Genomic DNA, 14683 nt, shown 5'->3' with positions numbered 1-14683 from the left:
TCTCTCTCTCTCTCTCTCTCTCTCTCTCTCTCTCTCTCTCTATATATATATATATATATATATATATATATATAATTGGCTATATCCCACACAGCTGACTATGTGGTTTGAGTCTCAGACCCAGCAGCTGCAGAAACAAGTCAGGAATATGTGCACACATGGCAAAAATTGTGAGAATGGAGAATGGATTGAAAAGTGACCTGCCCCCAGGTGCTTTCTCATTTCCCCCTCCCCACAAGCACACATACCCTTAGCAAATTTTTTTAAACTATTTTTTTTAAAAAAAAGGGGGGGGGAGGAGGGCTAGCAGGTGATGTGGTAGTTAAAGCTGGATTCCCACATGGCCAACTGTGGTTCAAATCCCAGACCCTGTGGATTTCTTTCTAACTTTAAAAATACTAATAATGATGGGGCTGGCAGGTGGCGTGGTGGTTAAGGGTGCTGGATTCCCACGTGGCAGACTGCGGTTCGAATCCTGGACCTGGCAGTTTGCTTTCTCACTTTCCCTTTCACTCTCTCTCTCTCTCACTCTGTCCCTCTCTGGTCAAATTAAAATAAACAAACAAATAAATAAATAAAGTTAAATAAAATAATTCTTTAAAAAATACTAATAATGATAAATAAAATAATTATTTTTTAAAAAAGGGAGAAGCAGAGGATCTACAGATGAAAGTATAGTTAAGAAATACATCAAGCAATATAATACTTAGACCTATTTGGATCTTAACTTAAATTGTTACTTTTTTTCAAAATTTAAGAGGTAACAGGACACTGTAAATTATATTAGGAAATTACCACTATTTTTAAAAAGTGGGATTTGTGGGTTTTTTAAAAAGCCGTATTTGGGACCAGCAGATGGCTAATGGTTAAATCGCTGGACTCTCACGTAGTTGACTGTGGTTTGAATACTGGACCGGGTAGCTTAAAACTCACGCCAGGCACATATGCATGCATGCCCAAGATCCAGAGAGGAGAATGGAGGAGGGATTGCGGTGTGGCCGTCCCCCCTGGGGTGATTTCTTGCTTTCTGTCTCTCTGTCTCTCCACTGAGCACATGTTCCCTATAGCAAAAAACTCTCTCTCTCAAAAAAAGAAAAAGCTACATATCTTTAATAGATACATACTGAAGTAATCACAGATAAAGTAAGTCCAGCAAGAGCTAAGATAAGAAGATTGGTTACGTGTTAAGGACTGTTAAATGAAGCTGGTGATATACATGAGTGCTCATTTACATGATTCTCTCTACTTCTGTATGTTTTCAATTTTCTGTAAAAAGAAAAGGAAGGTAGGAAGAAAGGTAGGTAAACATGTATGTTTATAAGTTGAGAAGACTGATGCCAGAAATACAATTAAGTAGCTGGCGCATCATATGCTTACAAATATATACACATGGGGCAGACTTGGGCTTTTGGTGTCTCCGGCTGTCACTGCAGAACCACTACCTGTCAATTAGGTGGGATATCCGTCTTTCCCTTCTAGCTCTAACAACTCTAGCGAAAGAGGCTCACTCATTCTGTCAGGTGCTGCTCTACATGGAGAGAGTGTTAAAGGAAGTTGAAGGAAAGCAAAACCAAGAGATTGAAAAATAAAATTCTCTACAGCAAGTACCCCTTTTTTTTTTTTTTTTTTGCTATAGGGTACGTGCACTCACCAGAAAGACAGAGAGAGACAGGGAGACAGCGAGAAATCACCCCCCCCCCCGGGGGGATGGCCATGCTGCAATCCCTTCTCCTCCATTCTCCTCTCGGGATCTTGGGCACGCATGCACACGCACCCAGCGTGAGTTTAAGCCACCCGGTCCGGGACTTGAACCACGGTCAACTACATGAGAGTTTAGTGACACAGTCATTATGCTAACTGCTGGTCCCCAAGCACCCTTCGAATCCCTGTGCTGAGTCATCTTTAAGGCCAAGCTTAACCCAGTAACATGAGACAATCAGTTATTCTCCTTATTTAAACCAGCTTGAATTGGGTTTCCATCACTTGTATAGAGTCCTAATACAACACATTTATACACATAGTCACTTCTATAATGAACGTCTAGCATGTTCCCTCACATTGGCAGCTCTGTACTAGGTACTCAGGTTATAGAAACAACCAAGGTATGATTGCTTTTTTTTTAAAGAAAGATTCTTGCTATAGGGCACGCCCCACACAAACCCGTAAATGGCCACACCTCAGTCTATTCTCCTCTTGGGACTCTGGGCGTGTACACACACGCAACCCGTGTGAGTTTTAAGCCTTCCTCTGGGACTCCAACCTGTCATCTACGTGGGAGTCCAGCAACGTAACCATGACGCCATCTGCTGGCCCCTGGAGATACAATTTCTGTTCCAGAGTTTTACATTCTTGAGAGGAGACAAGACTTGCAAGCAATTCTAGGACAATCGATAAATATTAAACTGAGATATACCATGTGACTTATAAAAGGACCTGCAAGGGACCAGCAGTTAGCGTAATAGCTATGTCGCTGAACTCCCATGTATTAGACCGCGGTTCATGTCCCGGACTCGGTGGCATAAACTCACGCTGGGCGCGTGTGCACGCGTGCCCAAGATCCCGAGAGGAGAATGGAGGAGAAGGGATTGTGACATGGCCATCCCCCCTGGGGGATGTGTGTGTGATTTCTCGCTTTCTGTCTCTCTGTCTCTCTCTTCGTGCGGGCGAAGCCCCCCTAAAGAAAAAAACCGCAAAAAAAAAAAAAAAAAAAAAAAGGGACCTGCGTACGAAAGAACAGACGAGACAGGTTTAACTCTGTTTAGGGACAAGGGAAGAGCTTCACAGAAGAGGTGATGCTTGATATGAGATTTGCCTAATAGGCAGAAAGATGGCCAGGACAACAGTGGAAAGGAATGGGGGTGGGGAGCGGCAGTACGGTAGAGAAAACAGGAAGAGAATGGCAAGGACCTCTGGGAGAGTTTGTCCTACTTGGAGGGGACAGGAAGGAGTAAGAATAATTGAGTGTGAGAGAACTACAACAAGGCACTTATTCAGTTCTGCAGTTCATCCTGATAAATGGCCCCCCGCAGGCAGGATGAGGGCTTGATGTAACTAGGGTGTCATGGTCTCCAATTTCAACCCACTCTGATACATTTTCCACACTGCTGCCTATCACCTTTCCCAGACAAGCATGTCCTGTCTCACTTACGTTTGCAAAATCTTCAAAGACTGTTCACACAAGGCCATTCACGACAAGACCTAAACGTTTCTGACCAGACTTCCTTGTCACCTTCCATCCTCCTGGTCCCGCCAAACTACTCCGCGTTTCCAGCAAGCCCCGCTAAACAAACGCTCCTTCCTATTCATGTCTGAAAAAGCTAGTTCGAGAGTTCTAGTCTAGCTGGCTCCACCCCACCCCCTACTAAGGAAGAAGTACCTCTCCCTTCTCTGGTTGCCATGGCAACTTGCACAGTCTTCTATGCAACACCGAGTTAAAAAGGGTTCCCGCGTCCATGTCACCCAAAGGTAAATGAGACACACAGCCCAGGGCTTACCCTGTGCCCGCTGGCTCTGTCTACACCTCTGTACACCTCAGTCCTCCACCCACGCGGAACGTCCACAGGCGCCTTCAAGCACACCCACCCTGCTTTCACCAGGGCAGCCTGATCGCACACCACGCAATGCCTGCTATGCTCTTCTCTCGAGCAAAGCCACGAAAACTCCGGGCACAGTCCGGGCAGCCCGCATCCCCCGCATCTCACACACACACACACACACACACACACACGCACGCACACGGCAACTACTGGCCGCAAACACCCTCCACTGACCCGGCCAACACGAGAAACGGGAGAGCCGCTGCTAAGTCTCACGTGACTTCTCCCGGAAACTTTTCTAACCCAGGCCCGCTAATCCAACAGCCCGGGCACCGGCACCGCAGCCCAGAGCTCGCTTCACCCGCCGCCGCGGACCGCGCAGAGAAGGGAACGTGGGGAAACGCGCTTCGGGGCGCCAGCGAGAGTGAGCGGGAGGTGGGCCTCACCGCGCGGCCGCTCCTCCGTGTACAGGTCGATGACGACGTCGCCCAAAGTGGTCTCCAGCAGAACCGCCATGGCGCCCGCTTCTCCTCTGCAACGAGCCGGGGGTTGACAGGCGCAGAGTCGTCGTCTGCGTGACGTCATCCTAGGCGCTGCGTAGGCTTGCGTCATCCAGCGGCGCCGGCACCTCAGCGCAGGTTGCTGCTTCCGCCCGCCCCAACGGCTCGCGCTTCCCCTGCCGACGAGTGCAGGTTGGTCCCGACCCCGGAGCGGCCTTTTTGAAAATCCTGGTCAGCATTTAGCGACCTGCGCGGGAGCTTGTGGCTCAGAAGGGCCTTCTGAGGGTGTTGTGTCCGTCTTGGGAACAGCATAGCCTTCCCAGCGGCCGTTCCTTTTATCCGCTGGAGGGAGTCGCTGCCCCTCTTTACCCACCTTCTTTTGGGGGCTTCTAGGAGTTTCCTAACCAGTCTTCTTTCATCGCCCAAAGGCAGAAACGTCAGGCTGTAAATGCACAAATTGCTACCCGGAAGGTGGCCAAGAGGGAGCGCTTTCCGTGGCCTAACACCAAAGAAAAGCCAGAATCCAAGTGCACCTGGGGTGGGCTTTCCCTTCCGCTTTAACTGGAAAAAGCCTCTGCTCCAGATCCCTCTTTCTGGCCCAACACTCAGCGAAAAGCCAGCTAGGGTGGTCTCTGTCCTCCGTCTTTCTCCCACCACCCCTTTTCTCTCGAAATTTTTCTCTCTTACATAATTTTTTTTTGGAGTTTGTAGTACTGTTCCTTGCCTCTGACCTTTCCTTTCTCTTGCTAGAATCAGAATCCATTTGAATCTGAAGTGGGCCTTCCCTGCCCCTTAGCAAGCCTCGCGGTTCTGATTTTGCCTTTTTATTAAATAAATTTTTCCCCTTTTATTGTTTTTCTTTTCTTTTTTTTTTGTCTTTTTCCCTTTGTTCCCCCCTCCTTTTTTTAAGGAAAAAAAAAAAGGAATTATTTAACTTTACTTATTCATTAATTTATTTTAATTTGATCAGGGAGAGGCACAGACAGAAAGTGATAAAGCAAGCCACCAGGTCCAGGACTCAAACTGTACTTGGCCATGTGGGAGTATCCAGCGCCTTAACTACCATGCCATTTGCTATTCCCTGTTTCCTTTCTTTTACCTGGCTTTCTCACCTCACCTTCCACAAATTGAGCGTCTAGGCAAGTCTGTGTTCACAGTAGCAAAACATCTGAATACTTTAAACCCGACAGCTCAATCCATGTGCCCCTATTGCCTTGAAACTGTGAGACCTTTGTAATATCCAGTTCTGTTGACAAAAGTGCAGGTACTGCAGAAAATTGCAGGCCATCTCCTTCCACGTGCCTCTAACACTCAGAATTAACTTCAAGAAGGTTGGAAGTAATGTATAATCCATTAGATGACCAGAAACCACCACTGCAGAGGCACAAGAAATATGGGAAATCAAGAAAATAACTCTCCCCCAAGAAGAAAAAACAGCCCTTCATCTTCCACAGACAGTACAATGGAATTCCTGGAAATGTCACATAAAGATTTTAGGATATTCATAGTGACAAAGCTAACAGAGATGCAAGAGAAGAGAGACAGTGAACTCCAGAAGATGCAGGAGAAAAGAGACAAGTTCCAGGAGGTGAGGAAGTTCTTCTATGATCCGAAAGAGGAAATACACACCACTAAAAAGAATCAAACAGAACTGTTAGAGATGAAGGCTATAATACAGGAAATCAAACCTCCCTTGAAAGTATTAAAAGCTGTTTAAATCACGCAGAAGATCAAATCTCAGATGTAGAAGACAGAACCTCCGACCTAGAAAATTTCACCAAAAAGACTGAGAAAATAACCCCCTCCAAAATGAGAATAACATAGGAGTAATACTAGATACCGTGAGATGCCCAAACATTTGAATAATTGGTATCCCAGAAGGTGAAGAAACTAATCAGGATATTGATAGTCTATTCCATGAAATCCTGGAAGGAAACTTTCCAAACCTAGAGAGGCACCCAAATACTCAAGAAATACAGATGACCCCAAATAGAATCAACCCAAGATCTTCTCCAAAGCACATCATAGCCAGATTGACCAAAACCACAGACAGGTCTAGCAGGTGGCATGGTGGTTAAGGTGTTGGACACTCCCACATGGACAACCATGGTTCAAGTCTATGTCCTGGCTGCTTTCTTTCTCTCTCCCTCTCTCTCTCTCTCCTGCTTTCTCTCTCTCTCTCTCTCTCTCTCTCTCTCTCTCTCTTTGTGTGTGTGTGTCTGGTCAAATTAAAATGAATGAATGAATACATAAAATTAAATAAATATTTTTAAAAACACAGACAAAGACAAAATGCTAAAATTGGCAAGAGAGAAATGACAAGTTACTTACAAGGGATATTCCATCAGGCTAATGTCAGACCTCATCAGAAACAATGTGAGCAAGGAAAGAATGGGAAAGTATATTCAAAGTGTTAAGTGAAAAATAATTTCAACCAAAAATATATCCAGCAAGAATATCCTTCAAGTGTGAAGAAAAGATACCAAAAATTCTCAGATAAACAAAACAGCCGTGGGGAGGAGGCCTGCCCTACATTGGCTTGTATGTCACATCCTTGGATTTTTGTCACTTCTTTTCTCTGACTATGAATTTCTTCTGCACAAGTGGTGGGGCAGAACATTTTGAATTAAATTTCATCGAGGTTGCCCCCTGGTTCTAGAACCTATTCGTTGCTTATCTAAACTATAATAATATTTAGCTGGCCTTAGGTTTTTCTTTTTTTAAGAGAGATTTTTCCTATAGAGACAGACAAAAACTAAGAAACCACCACCACGACCCGTATCCCCAGGGGCATGTCCATGCTGCAGTCCCTTCTCCATTCTCTTGGGATCTTGGGTAGGCACACACGCACACACACACGCCTCTGTGAGTGTTAAAGTCTCCAGGTCTGGGAATCGAACTGAGGTAGACTATGTGGGAGTCCAGTGACAACAGTTAGGCCATCTGCTGGTCCTTCAGGTTTTTCTTAAAATATCTCCCTAGTATTTTTTTGCCACCTGACTTATTTATTAATATATTTGTTTATATTTGTCTATCATTGCCAGGAGGTATGCTCCAGAAGAATGAGCAGTTTTGTGTTTTGTTCACTAATGTATCTCTAATGTATATGACCATCTGGTACTTTATAGATAAATATTTGTTGAATGAATGAATATTGAAAGTTAAATGCAGGTTAACTAATTTCTGATGGAAATGAAAAATGGTATAGCCATTTTGGGAGACAGTTCAGTAGTTTTTTTTTTTTTTTTTTTTTTCTTCTACAAAGCCAAACATTTCCCCTACCATTTAGCTATTGAGCTCCTGGATATTTACTCAAATTAGTTGTAAAGTTTTATGTACCCAAAAACCTGCACACAAATACTTATAGCATCTTTACTCGTTATTGCCAAAACATGGAAACATGCATGGTGTCCTTTGATAAGTAAATATATACATGGTGTGGTACTTTCATAAACTGGAATACTGTTCAACAAAAAGAAATGAGCTCTTAAACTATGAAAAGACTTAAAGTAGGGAACAGCAGATGGTGAAATGGTTATATCAATGGACTTCCACATGGTCGACCATGGTTTGAGTCCCAGACCCAGTAGCTTAAAACATGCCGAGCTTGTGTGCACATCCCAAAATCCTGAGAAGAGACTAGAGGAGAAGGGATTGTGGCATGGCCATCCCCTCTTGGGGATGATTTCTTGCTTTCTGTTTTTCTGTCTTTCCAGTGAGCACACATGAACTATGGCAAAAATCTCTTCAAAAAAAGAAAAAAGACTTAAAGGACACTTAGATGCATAGTACTAAGTGAATGAAGCCAATCTGAAAAGGGTACATATGGTATGCATGTAATAATATGACATTCTGGAAAAGGCAAACTATATAATGTGAATATATATATATATTTGTGTGTGTGTGTGTGTGTGTGTGTGTGTGTGTGTGTGTATTTGCCTGAAGTCATGTGCACTTGCCAGAGAAACACAGAGAAGTAAAAAGCAGTCCCTTGAAGATGGTTATGCTGTAATCCTTTCTCCTCCATTTCTCCCTCTTGGAATTTAGGGCACTCATGTGCACATGTTCCATATGTCTCACAAGCCACAGGGTTCAGGACTCAAACTGTATAGTAAGTCATGTGGTATCTAGCACCCTTAACCACCACTCCATGGACAGGCCCAGTTCCAAATCTTAAATTTTACATAGATCACACTTAACACTTTATAGTGTGTGTGTTTCTTCTTCCTCCTCCTCCCCCCTCCCCCTCCTCTTCCCTCCTCTCCCTTCCTCCTCTTCCTTTTCTTCTTCCTTTTCCTCCTCTTCTTCCTCTCTTCCTCCTCTTCCTCTCTTTCTCTTCTTTCTCCTTCTTCTTCTTCCTCTTCTTTCCCTTCTTATTTTTCTTCCCCTTCTTCCCTTCTCCTTCTCTCCTTCTCCTTTGTTTCCTTTCCTTCTCATCCTTCTCTCCTCCTCCCCCTCCTCTTCCTCCTACTTAATTGCCAGAGGATGAATCTCATCAGAGAGCACTCCTGATGGATCATAGTCATGCCTCAATCCATTCACCATTTTTCCATCCTCTCAGGATTTGGGACACATGAGCACACAGTCCTGTCATGTTTTTCGAGCCACTAGAATCAGGATTCCCATTCCCTCCATACAGCACTGAACCACCATGCTACAGGGTCAGCCACACCATGGTTTTATAGTTACATTATCCACGATTAGCTCTAAATGTTGAGTCACCATAGACAATACCTTCCACTCCTACTCTACTACACTCGACAAAAAACTTAATCCTACTATAGCAGATGATTTAAAATAGATTTCACAAGATATCAGAAATCATATTTCTGATTTATAAAACCTGTTGCATTGCTATGGTGCTTTATCAGAGATGTCTTTTTAATTTAGTTTTGCAATAAAGCATGTGTGCTCACCAGAGAAAGATCCATAGAGAGAGGGAAAATAAAAAATTATCCCCTGGTGGGGTGGCCACACCACAATCCCTTCTCTTCCATTCTCCTCATGATTTTGAGTGTGTGTGTGTGCACACACATGCCCAGTGTGTTCTTCAAGCCTCTGGGTCTGGGACTCAAATCATGAAGTTGGCCATATGGGATCTAGCCAGCCGTCTTAACCACCACATCACTGGCTGGTCCCCAAAGATACCTTAAAATACTCCTAGTTTTAAAATTACAGGCATTTTCTAATCACATCTAACTGATAATATAATTTCCAACAAGCAATATGACTGTTAAGTCTTTGTATCAAAAATGAAAGAGGTATTTATTGATGAGGATCATGCAGGAAATAAGGCAACACGGATATTCCATTCAATGAGCAATAAAAGTCAAATTTTAATACGCAACATCCTGCAAATAAGATAACTGCAGGGGCCAGCAGGTGTGTGGAGGTTAAGGTGGCTGAATCCCACATGGCCGAGTGTATGGTTCGTGTTATGGACTCGGTGGCTTGAAAAATGTGCTGCAGACATGCATGCATGCCCCAAATTCTGAGAGGAGGCCAAAGGAAAAGGGATTGCAGCATGGCGATTCCCCCAGGGGATGACTTCTCATTTTTCCTTTCTCTCTGTCTCTTCCTGGGGAGCACATGCATCCCATAGCAAAAGCTTAAAAAAGAAGAAAGATAACTATAGGAATCTAGGTAGTAATTGGCAAGAACTGTGAAAAGTCTGAGATTTTACCCTACTTTTTTTTTTTTTTGGTCAGAAGGTATATGTGCTCACCATAGAGAGACAGGGAGAGAGAGAAAGTGAGAAAGCACTCCCCATTAGGAATGATCATGCCGGGACCAGCAGTTAGCGTAATGGCTATGTCACTGGACTCCTATGTAGTCGACCATGGTTCGAGTCCCAGACCCGGTGGCTTAAAACTCACACTGGGCGCGTGTGCGTGCGTGCCCAAGATCCCGAGAGGAGAATGGAGGAGAAGGGGTTGCAGCATAGCCACCACCCGTGGGGGGTGATTTCTCACTTTCTGTCTCTCTGTGGCTTTCTGGCGAGCCCACACACTCTATAGCAAAAACCTAAAAAAAAAAAAAAAAGAAAAAAGAAAAAAGGAATGATCATGCCACAATACCTTCTCCTCCACTTCCCCGTCCTTTTGGAAGAGGGAGAGCAACCACATGTGCCCTATAGCAAAAACTGAAAAAACAAAACTATCTTCTGCTGTATGAAATATAATTTTCAAAAAGCAGAGGGGCCAGCAGGTGGCATTGTGGCTAAGGTGCTGGACTCCCACATGACTGACTGCAGTTTGAGTCCTGGACCCAGGGACTTGAAAAATATTACCAGGTACATGTGCATGTGCATGCATGCCCTAAGTCCCAAGAGGAGAATGGAGAAGGGGGAATTGCAGCCTGGCCATGGGTTATTGCATACTTTCCCTCTTTCTGTCTCTCTTACTCCAACAAGTACACATGCCCTATGGCAAAATCCTAAAAAGAAAAAAAAATAAATAAAAGACTCAAAAAGCAGAAAGCATCTAATGTGCACAGAACTAAACTAGGTAACTATGTTAGGCAAATTAAACTCTTGATTTTCCATTTTTTTTGTTGTTTTTAGAAGTCTTTACCTTAGGATACATGCACTTGCCAGAGAGAGAGAGACAGAGACAGTGAGAGGGAAAGTGAGAAATCACCCCCCCCAGGGGGGGATGGCCACACCATGATCCTTTCTCCATTATTCTCCTGGGATCTTAGGCACACATGCGCATGGGCCAGGTGTGATTTTTTTTTGGCCACCGGGTCCTGGACTTGAACTACAGTTGGCCGTATGGGAGTCCAGTGATATTACAGCTATCCCATTTGCTGGCCCCTTTTGAATTAAAAAATAATTTCTTGGGCCAGCAGGTGGCATGGTGGTTAAGGCTCTGGACACTTCCCTGTGGCCGACTTGGTTCAAGTCCTGGACATGGTGGCTTGCTTTTGCCCTCTCTCTCTGTCTCTTTCTGGTCAAATTAAAATAAATTAATGAATAAATAAAATTAAATAAATAATTCTTTAAAAAATAATTTCTTCTATGAAAGAGATAAATATATAGAGAAAGACCCCCCCATGTCACCAAAGAGGCCTCAGACAAGCGTCCTGGACCATCCCATGTGGGTCCAGCATTGCGGAGCTTTGTATTTCTGCAGCATCATCCTCTGCTCCTGGATGGATTTTATGACCAAAGAAATCATACTGTATGAGGTGATTGGAAAGAATGTCAAACTATATACTGTATCACTATTGATGATTTATTTGAAAAGTTATTTGTTTTTGTCTTACAGATTACTGTGAAGAGCAAATATACCATGCTGAGCTTTCCAATGGATAACAACTGTTTCAAGTTTTGTCATAACTTATCAGAGTCATGGATATAGTGGTTTTTCCCAAAACGATGGATGGGACATTTTAGTACGAAGTTCCGTGGTGCTCATGCGTGCGTATAGCAAAAAAGTGGCATAAAGAGAACTACATAATAAAAATCATATAATTGTTATCAAATAATACCATCAGTTACTTAACTATTATTTGTGTTAAGAAACCTACTGCGGGCCTGAACTGGCAGGCTGTGCACTTAAAGTTTGACTTCTCCCCTCCTGGAGCTCATGACTAGCTGAGGAAACAGTATAATGGACCATCAGACTGATGTCTGCCTCACCTTCTACGTCTTTCCATATGTGAAAAAACTTCAGAAAGCACAAGGGAAAAATGTAATTAGGGCCAGCTTTTGGGGTCTGGTGCTTAAGGGAGCCATATTCTCCATAGCTAACTGTGTAGTTCAAATCCCTGCTCTGGTGGCTTGAAAAACATGCTGCATGCGTGTGTGTCCCCAATCCTAACAGATGGCAAATGGAATTGTAGTGTGATCACACTCCATTTGGAATGCTTTCTCCCACTCTGTCTACCCTGCTGGCTGTCTCCCTGGTGGAGCCTTGCACCCACAGGCACATTTTGAAAAAATAGAATTAAACTGTAAGTTTATTTCAGTGCCAAAAATTAAAAAAAAAAATCTTTGCATAGTTTTTTCATGTTTCCTCCATGAATTTTTTGAAGCCCCTTTGCGTATGTACTTGGAACCTTAAATCAAATGATACAGATCTATGTATGTCATATTTTCTGCCAGATTTGTTTTTGATTCCAAGAGTCTGAAACAAAGTGATAAGGCCGGTGTTTACTGAAGGAACTGAGAAGTGAATGGGACTTCATCACAGAAAGCACTTCTAAGTTAATGATGTGGGATGTCCTACAGAAAGCAAGTAATTTTTTTTTTAGTTAAATGAGTGAACCTTTGGCCAAACCTTTTGTAGTTCAACTAGTAAAAAAAATGGGTTGTGGCTGGGCGGTTGTGCAGTGATTATACAACTGGACCCAAATGGGAAAGGTCCTGGGTTCCCATCCTGGGACTTCCCTGAGTACATGGGACATGCCAGTGATCCAGAATGCCTGAGACTGGGAGTGGCAGACACTGGGGTGGCAGACACCAAGGGCGGCTTGTGGTGTGAGGACCTTGTAGGTGGTACCCTCTCTCTCTCTTACTCATAGAAGAAATAAATGAATAAACTGTAAAAAAAAAAAAAAAAACATGCATAGGGATGATGGCAAGGTGAGAGAGGTGGTAGAAAGAGAAAAGGGGACTCAAAAGAAAGACAGATATTTGTTATTTTGTTTGGTTTTTCTGTTTGGTTTTGGTTTTGGTTATTGTTAGAGAAACAGGTAGTTGTTTCCTTTATTACATTAAAAGTTTTGGGTGGGGACCAGCAGGTGGCATGGTGGTTAAGGTGCTGCACACTCCCACATGGCTGACCGTGGTTCAAGTCCTGGGCCTGGTAGCTTGCTTTCTCCCTTTCCCCCTCTCTCTGTCTCTCTTTCTCTCTGGTCAAATTAAAATGAATGAATGAATAAATAAAATTAAATAAATCTTTAAAAAAAAAGTTTTGGGCCAGTTGGTAGCATGCGATTAAGGTGGCTGGATGCCACTGACCAACTGCACTATTCAGTCTCAGACCCAGCAGCTTGAAAAACCATGCCAAGAACTTGTGTGTATCCAAAATCCTGAGAGGAGAGTGGAGAAGGGATTGTGGTTGCCCCTACCCCAGGAGTGGGGGTACTTTCTCACTTTCTCTCTCTTTTTCTCTGGGGAAATAGATGAACCCCTCCCCCCCAGCATTTTTTTTTTTTAAGTTTTAGTTTAGGGATGGCTCCATGGCTCAACAGTAACAAGCTGCTCATGTAACAGCAGTTCCCACACAGCTACTGCTCTTCCAATCCCCCTGGCCCAGTCAGCCTGAAACACTCTAGGCTCCTGTAGGAGGAGATTTTGGTGTGACAAGACCCTGTGGAGGATGCTCATCTCTCTGTCTCTCTCATTCCACACACATGTGCTCTAAAATGAATAAAGAAAAATTTTGAAAAAAAGAAAAGAAACTTATTAAAAATATATCCACTATGGGACCAGCAGTTAGCGTAATGGCTATGTCGCTGGACTCACACGTAGTCGACCATGGTTGGAGTCCCAGACCCAGTGGCTTAAACTCATGCCGGGCACGTGTGCGTGCATGCCCAAGATCCCAAGAGGAGAAAGGAGGAGAGGGGATTGAGGCGTGGTGATTTCTGGCTTCCTGTCTCTATGTCTCTCTCTCTCTCTGGCGAGCGCACACCCCCTATAGCAAAAAAAACTCTCCAAAAAAAATACCCACTAAATGTGTTTCTACTTCTGCCTATATGGCCACATTTCCAAAGTTCTTTCTTAAGACAATTCTTTTAAATTGTACGCCTTAATTTCTCGGTACTCTCTGCTTTGGAGACTTTCAAAATGTATTTTTAAATAGTTTTTTGGAAGTTGAAAATCTTACACCTCCACTTTACTGAGTAGGAAACTGATTAGACAGGTTTCAAGAGCTCAGGCGACCTGTGGAGTGGATGTCCTCACTGTTGAACGTTCAGTGCTTGGTTGGTCTTTAAATTCGGCTGCACAGCACATCAAGCTGTGGAACTCGAAAACCACCTGTACTGCAGCTGCAGTAGCAGCTCAGACCGATGAAATCAGAAACTCCGGTGCCCAGGGAGATCCCTGTACTTTTTAAAGCTGCCCGGGGGTTCCCACGTGCAGCCAAGGGTGGGAACCACCCTTCTAAATGAGATTGTTTTCTTTTCAATGTACAACAGCGTTTAGGAATATTCCTATAATTTTCACTTTATAGATATTAAAAAGATATATATACTATATACACTAACTGAAAAACGATGGCAACAAAAACGTTTACACACTCAGGCTGAACCTCCTCAACCTCAAGCACCTGGCCTAGTGACGGGAGCGCACTTTCCCAGGCTCTGTCCCGCCTCCTCGGCAGCGCGCGTGCGCAATGGGCTCTGCCCGGGTAACCACGCCTCCGGGTTCCCTTCCCAAAGCCTTCTGCGACCGCCCCGTAGGCCACGCCCACCGCTCCGCCCCGGAAGGTCAGTCCCGCCCCCGGGCCGGCTCCCTGCTCCCGGCCTGGTGCCCCGCCGCCCGCTGCCCCGGTTGTACAAGATGGTGGGCGCTGCGCTGGCGCCGCTTGCCCGGCTGCTCCTGCTCTTGGTGTTGCCGGTCGCCGGGTGGCTGGCGACGAGCACCTCCGAGCCGCCGCTGTCGCGAGCCCCACAGGTAGGGCCGTGGGGACGCGG

General features: G+C 44.4%; 2 protein-coding genes across 4 annotated transcripts in view; one reads left to right on the top strand and one right to left on the bottom strand.

Moving 5' to 3' along the window:
- Positions 1–4225, bottom strand: part of PPIL4 (peptidylprolyl isomerase like 4) — a 54013-nt gene extending 49788 nt beyond the window's left edge. For all 3 annotated transcript variants that reach the window (XM_006140030.3, XM_006140031.3, XM_027769944.1), the window contains exon 1: positions 3983–4225. In XM_006140030.3, the coding sequence (XP_006140092.1) occupies positions 3983–4148 (166 nt within the window). In that variant the 5' untranslated portion in view covers positions 4149–4225. The remainder of the gene's footprint in view (positions 1–3982) is intronic.
- A 10259-nt stretch (positions 4226–14484) lies between these two features.
- The window catches only part of GINM1 (glycosylated integral membrane protein 1), a 29472-nt gene continuing 29273 nt past the window's right edge, over positions 14485–14683 (top strand). The window contains exon 1 of the mRNA XM_006140029.3: positions 14485–14663. Within this exon, the coding sequence (XP_006140091.1) occupies positions 14550–14663 (114 nt within the window). The 5' untranslated portion in view covers positions 14485–14549. The remainder of the gene's footprint in view (positions 14664–14683) is intronic.

This window comes from Tupaia chinensis, unplaced genomic scaffold, assembly GCF_000334495.1.
Source record: "Tupaia chinensis unplaced genomic scaffold, TupChi_1.0 Scaffold000014_1, whole genome shotgun sequence".
Classification (NCBI taxonomy): Eukaryota; Metazoa; Chordata; class Mammalia; order Scandentia; family Tupaiidae; genus Tupaia; species Tupaia belangeri.
Note: the sequence above shows the minus strand (reverse complement) of the source record. Positions and strands in the feature narration are given on the sequence as shown.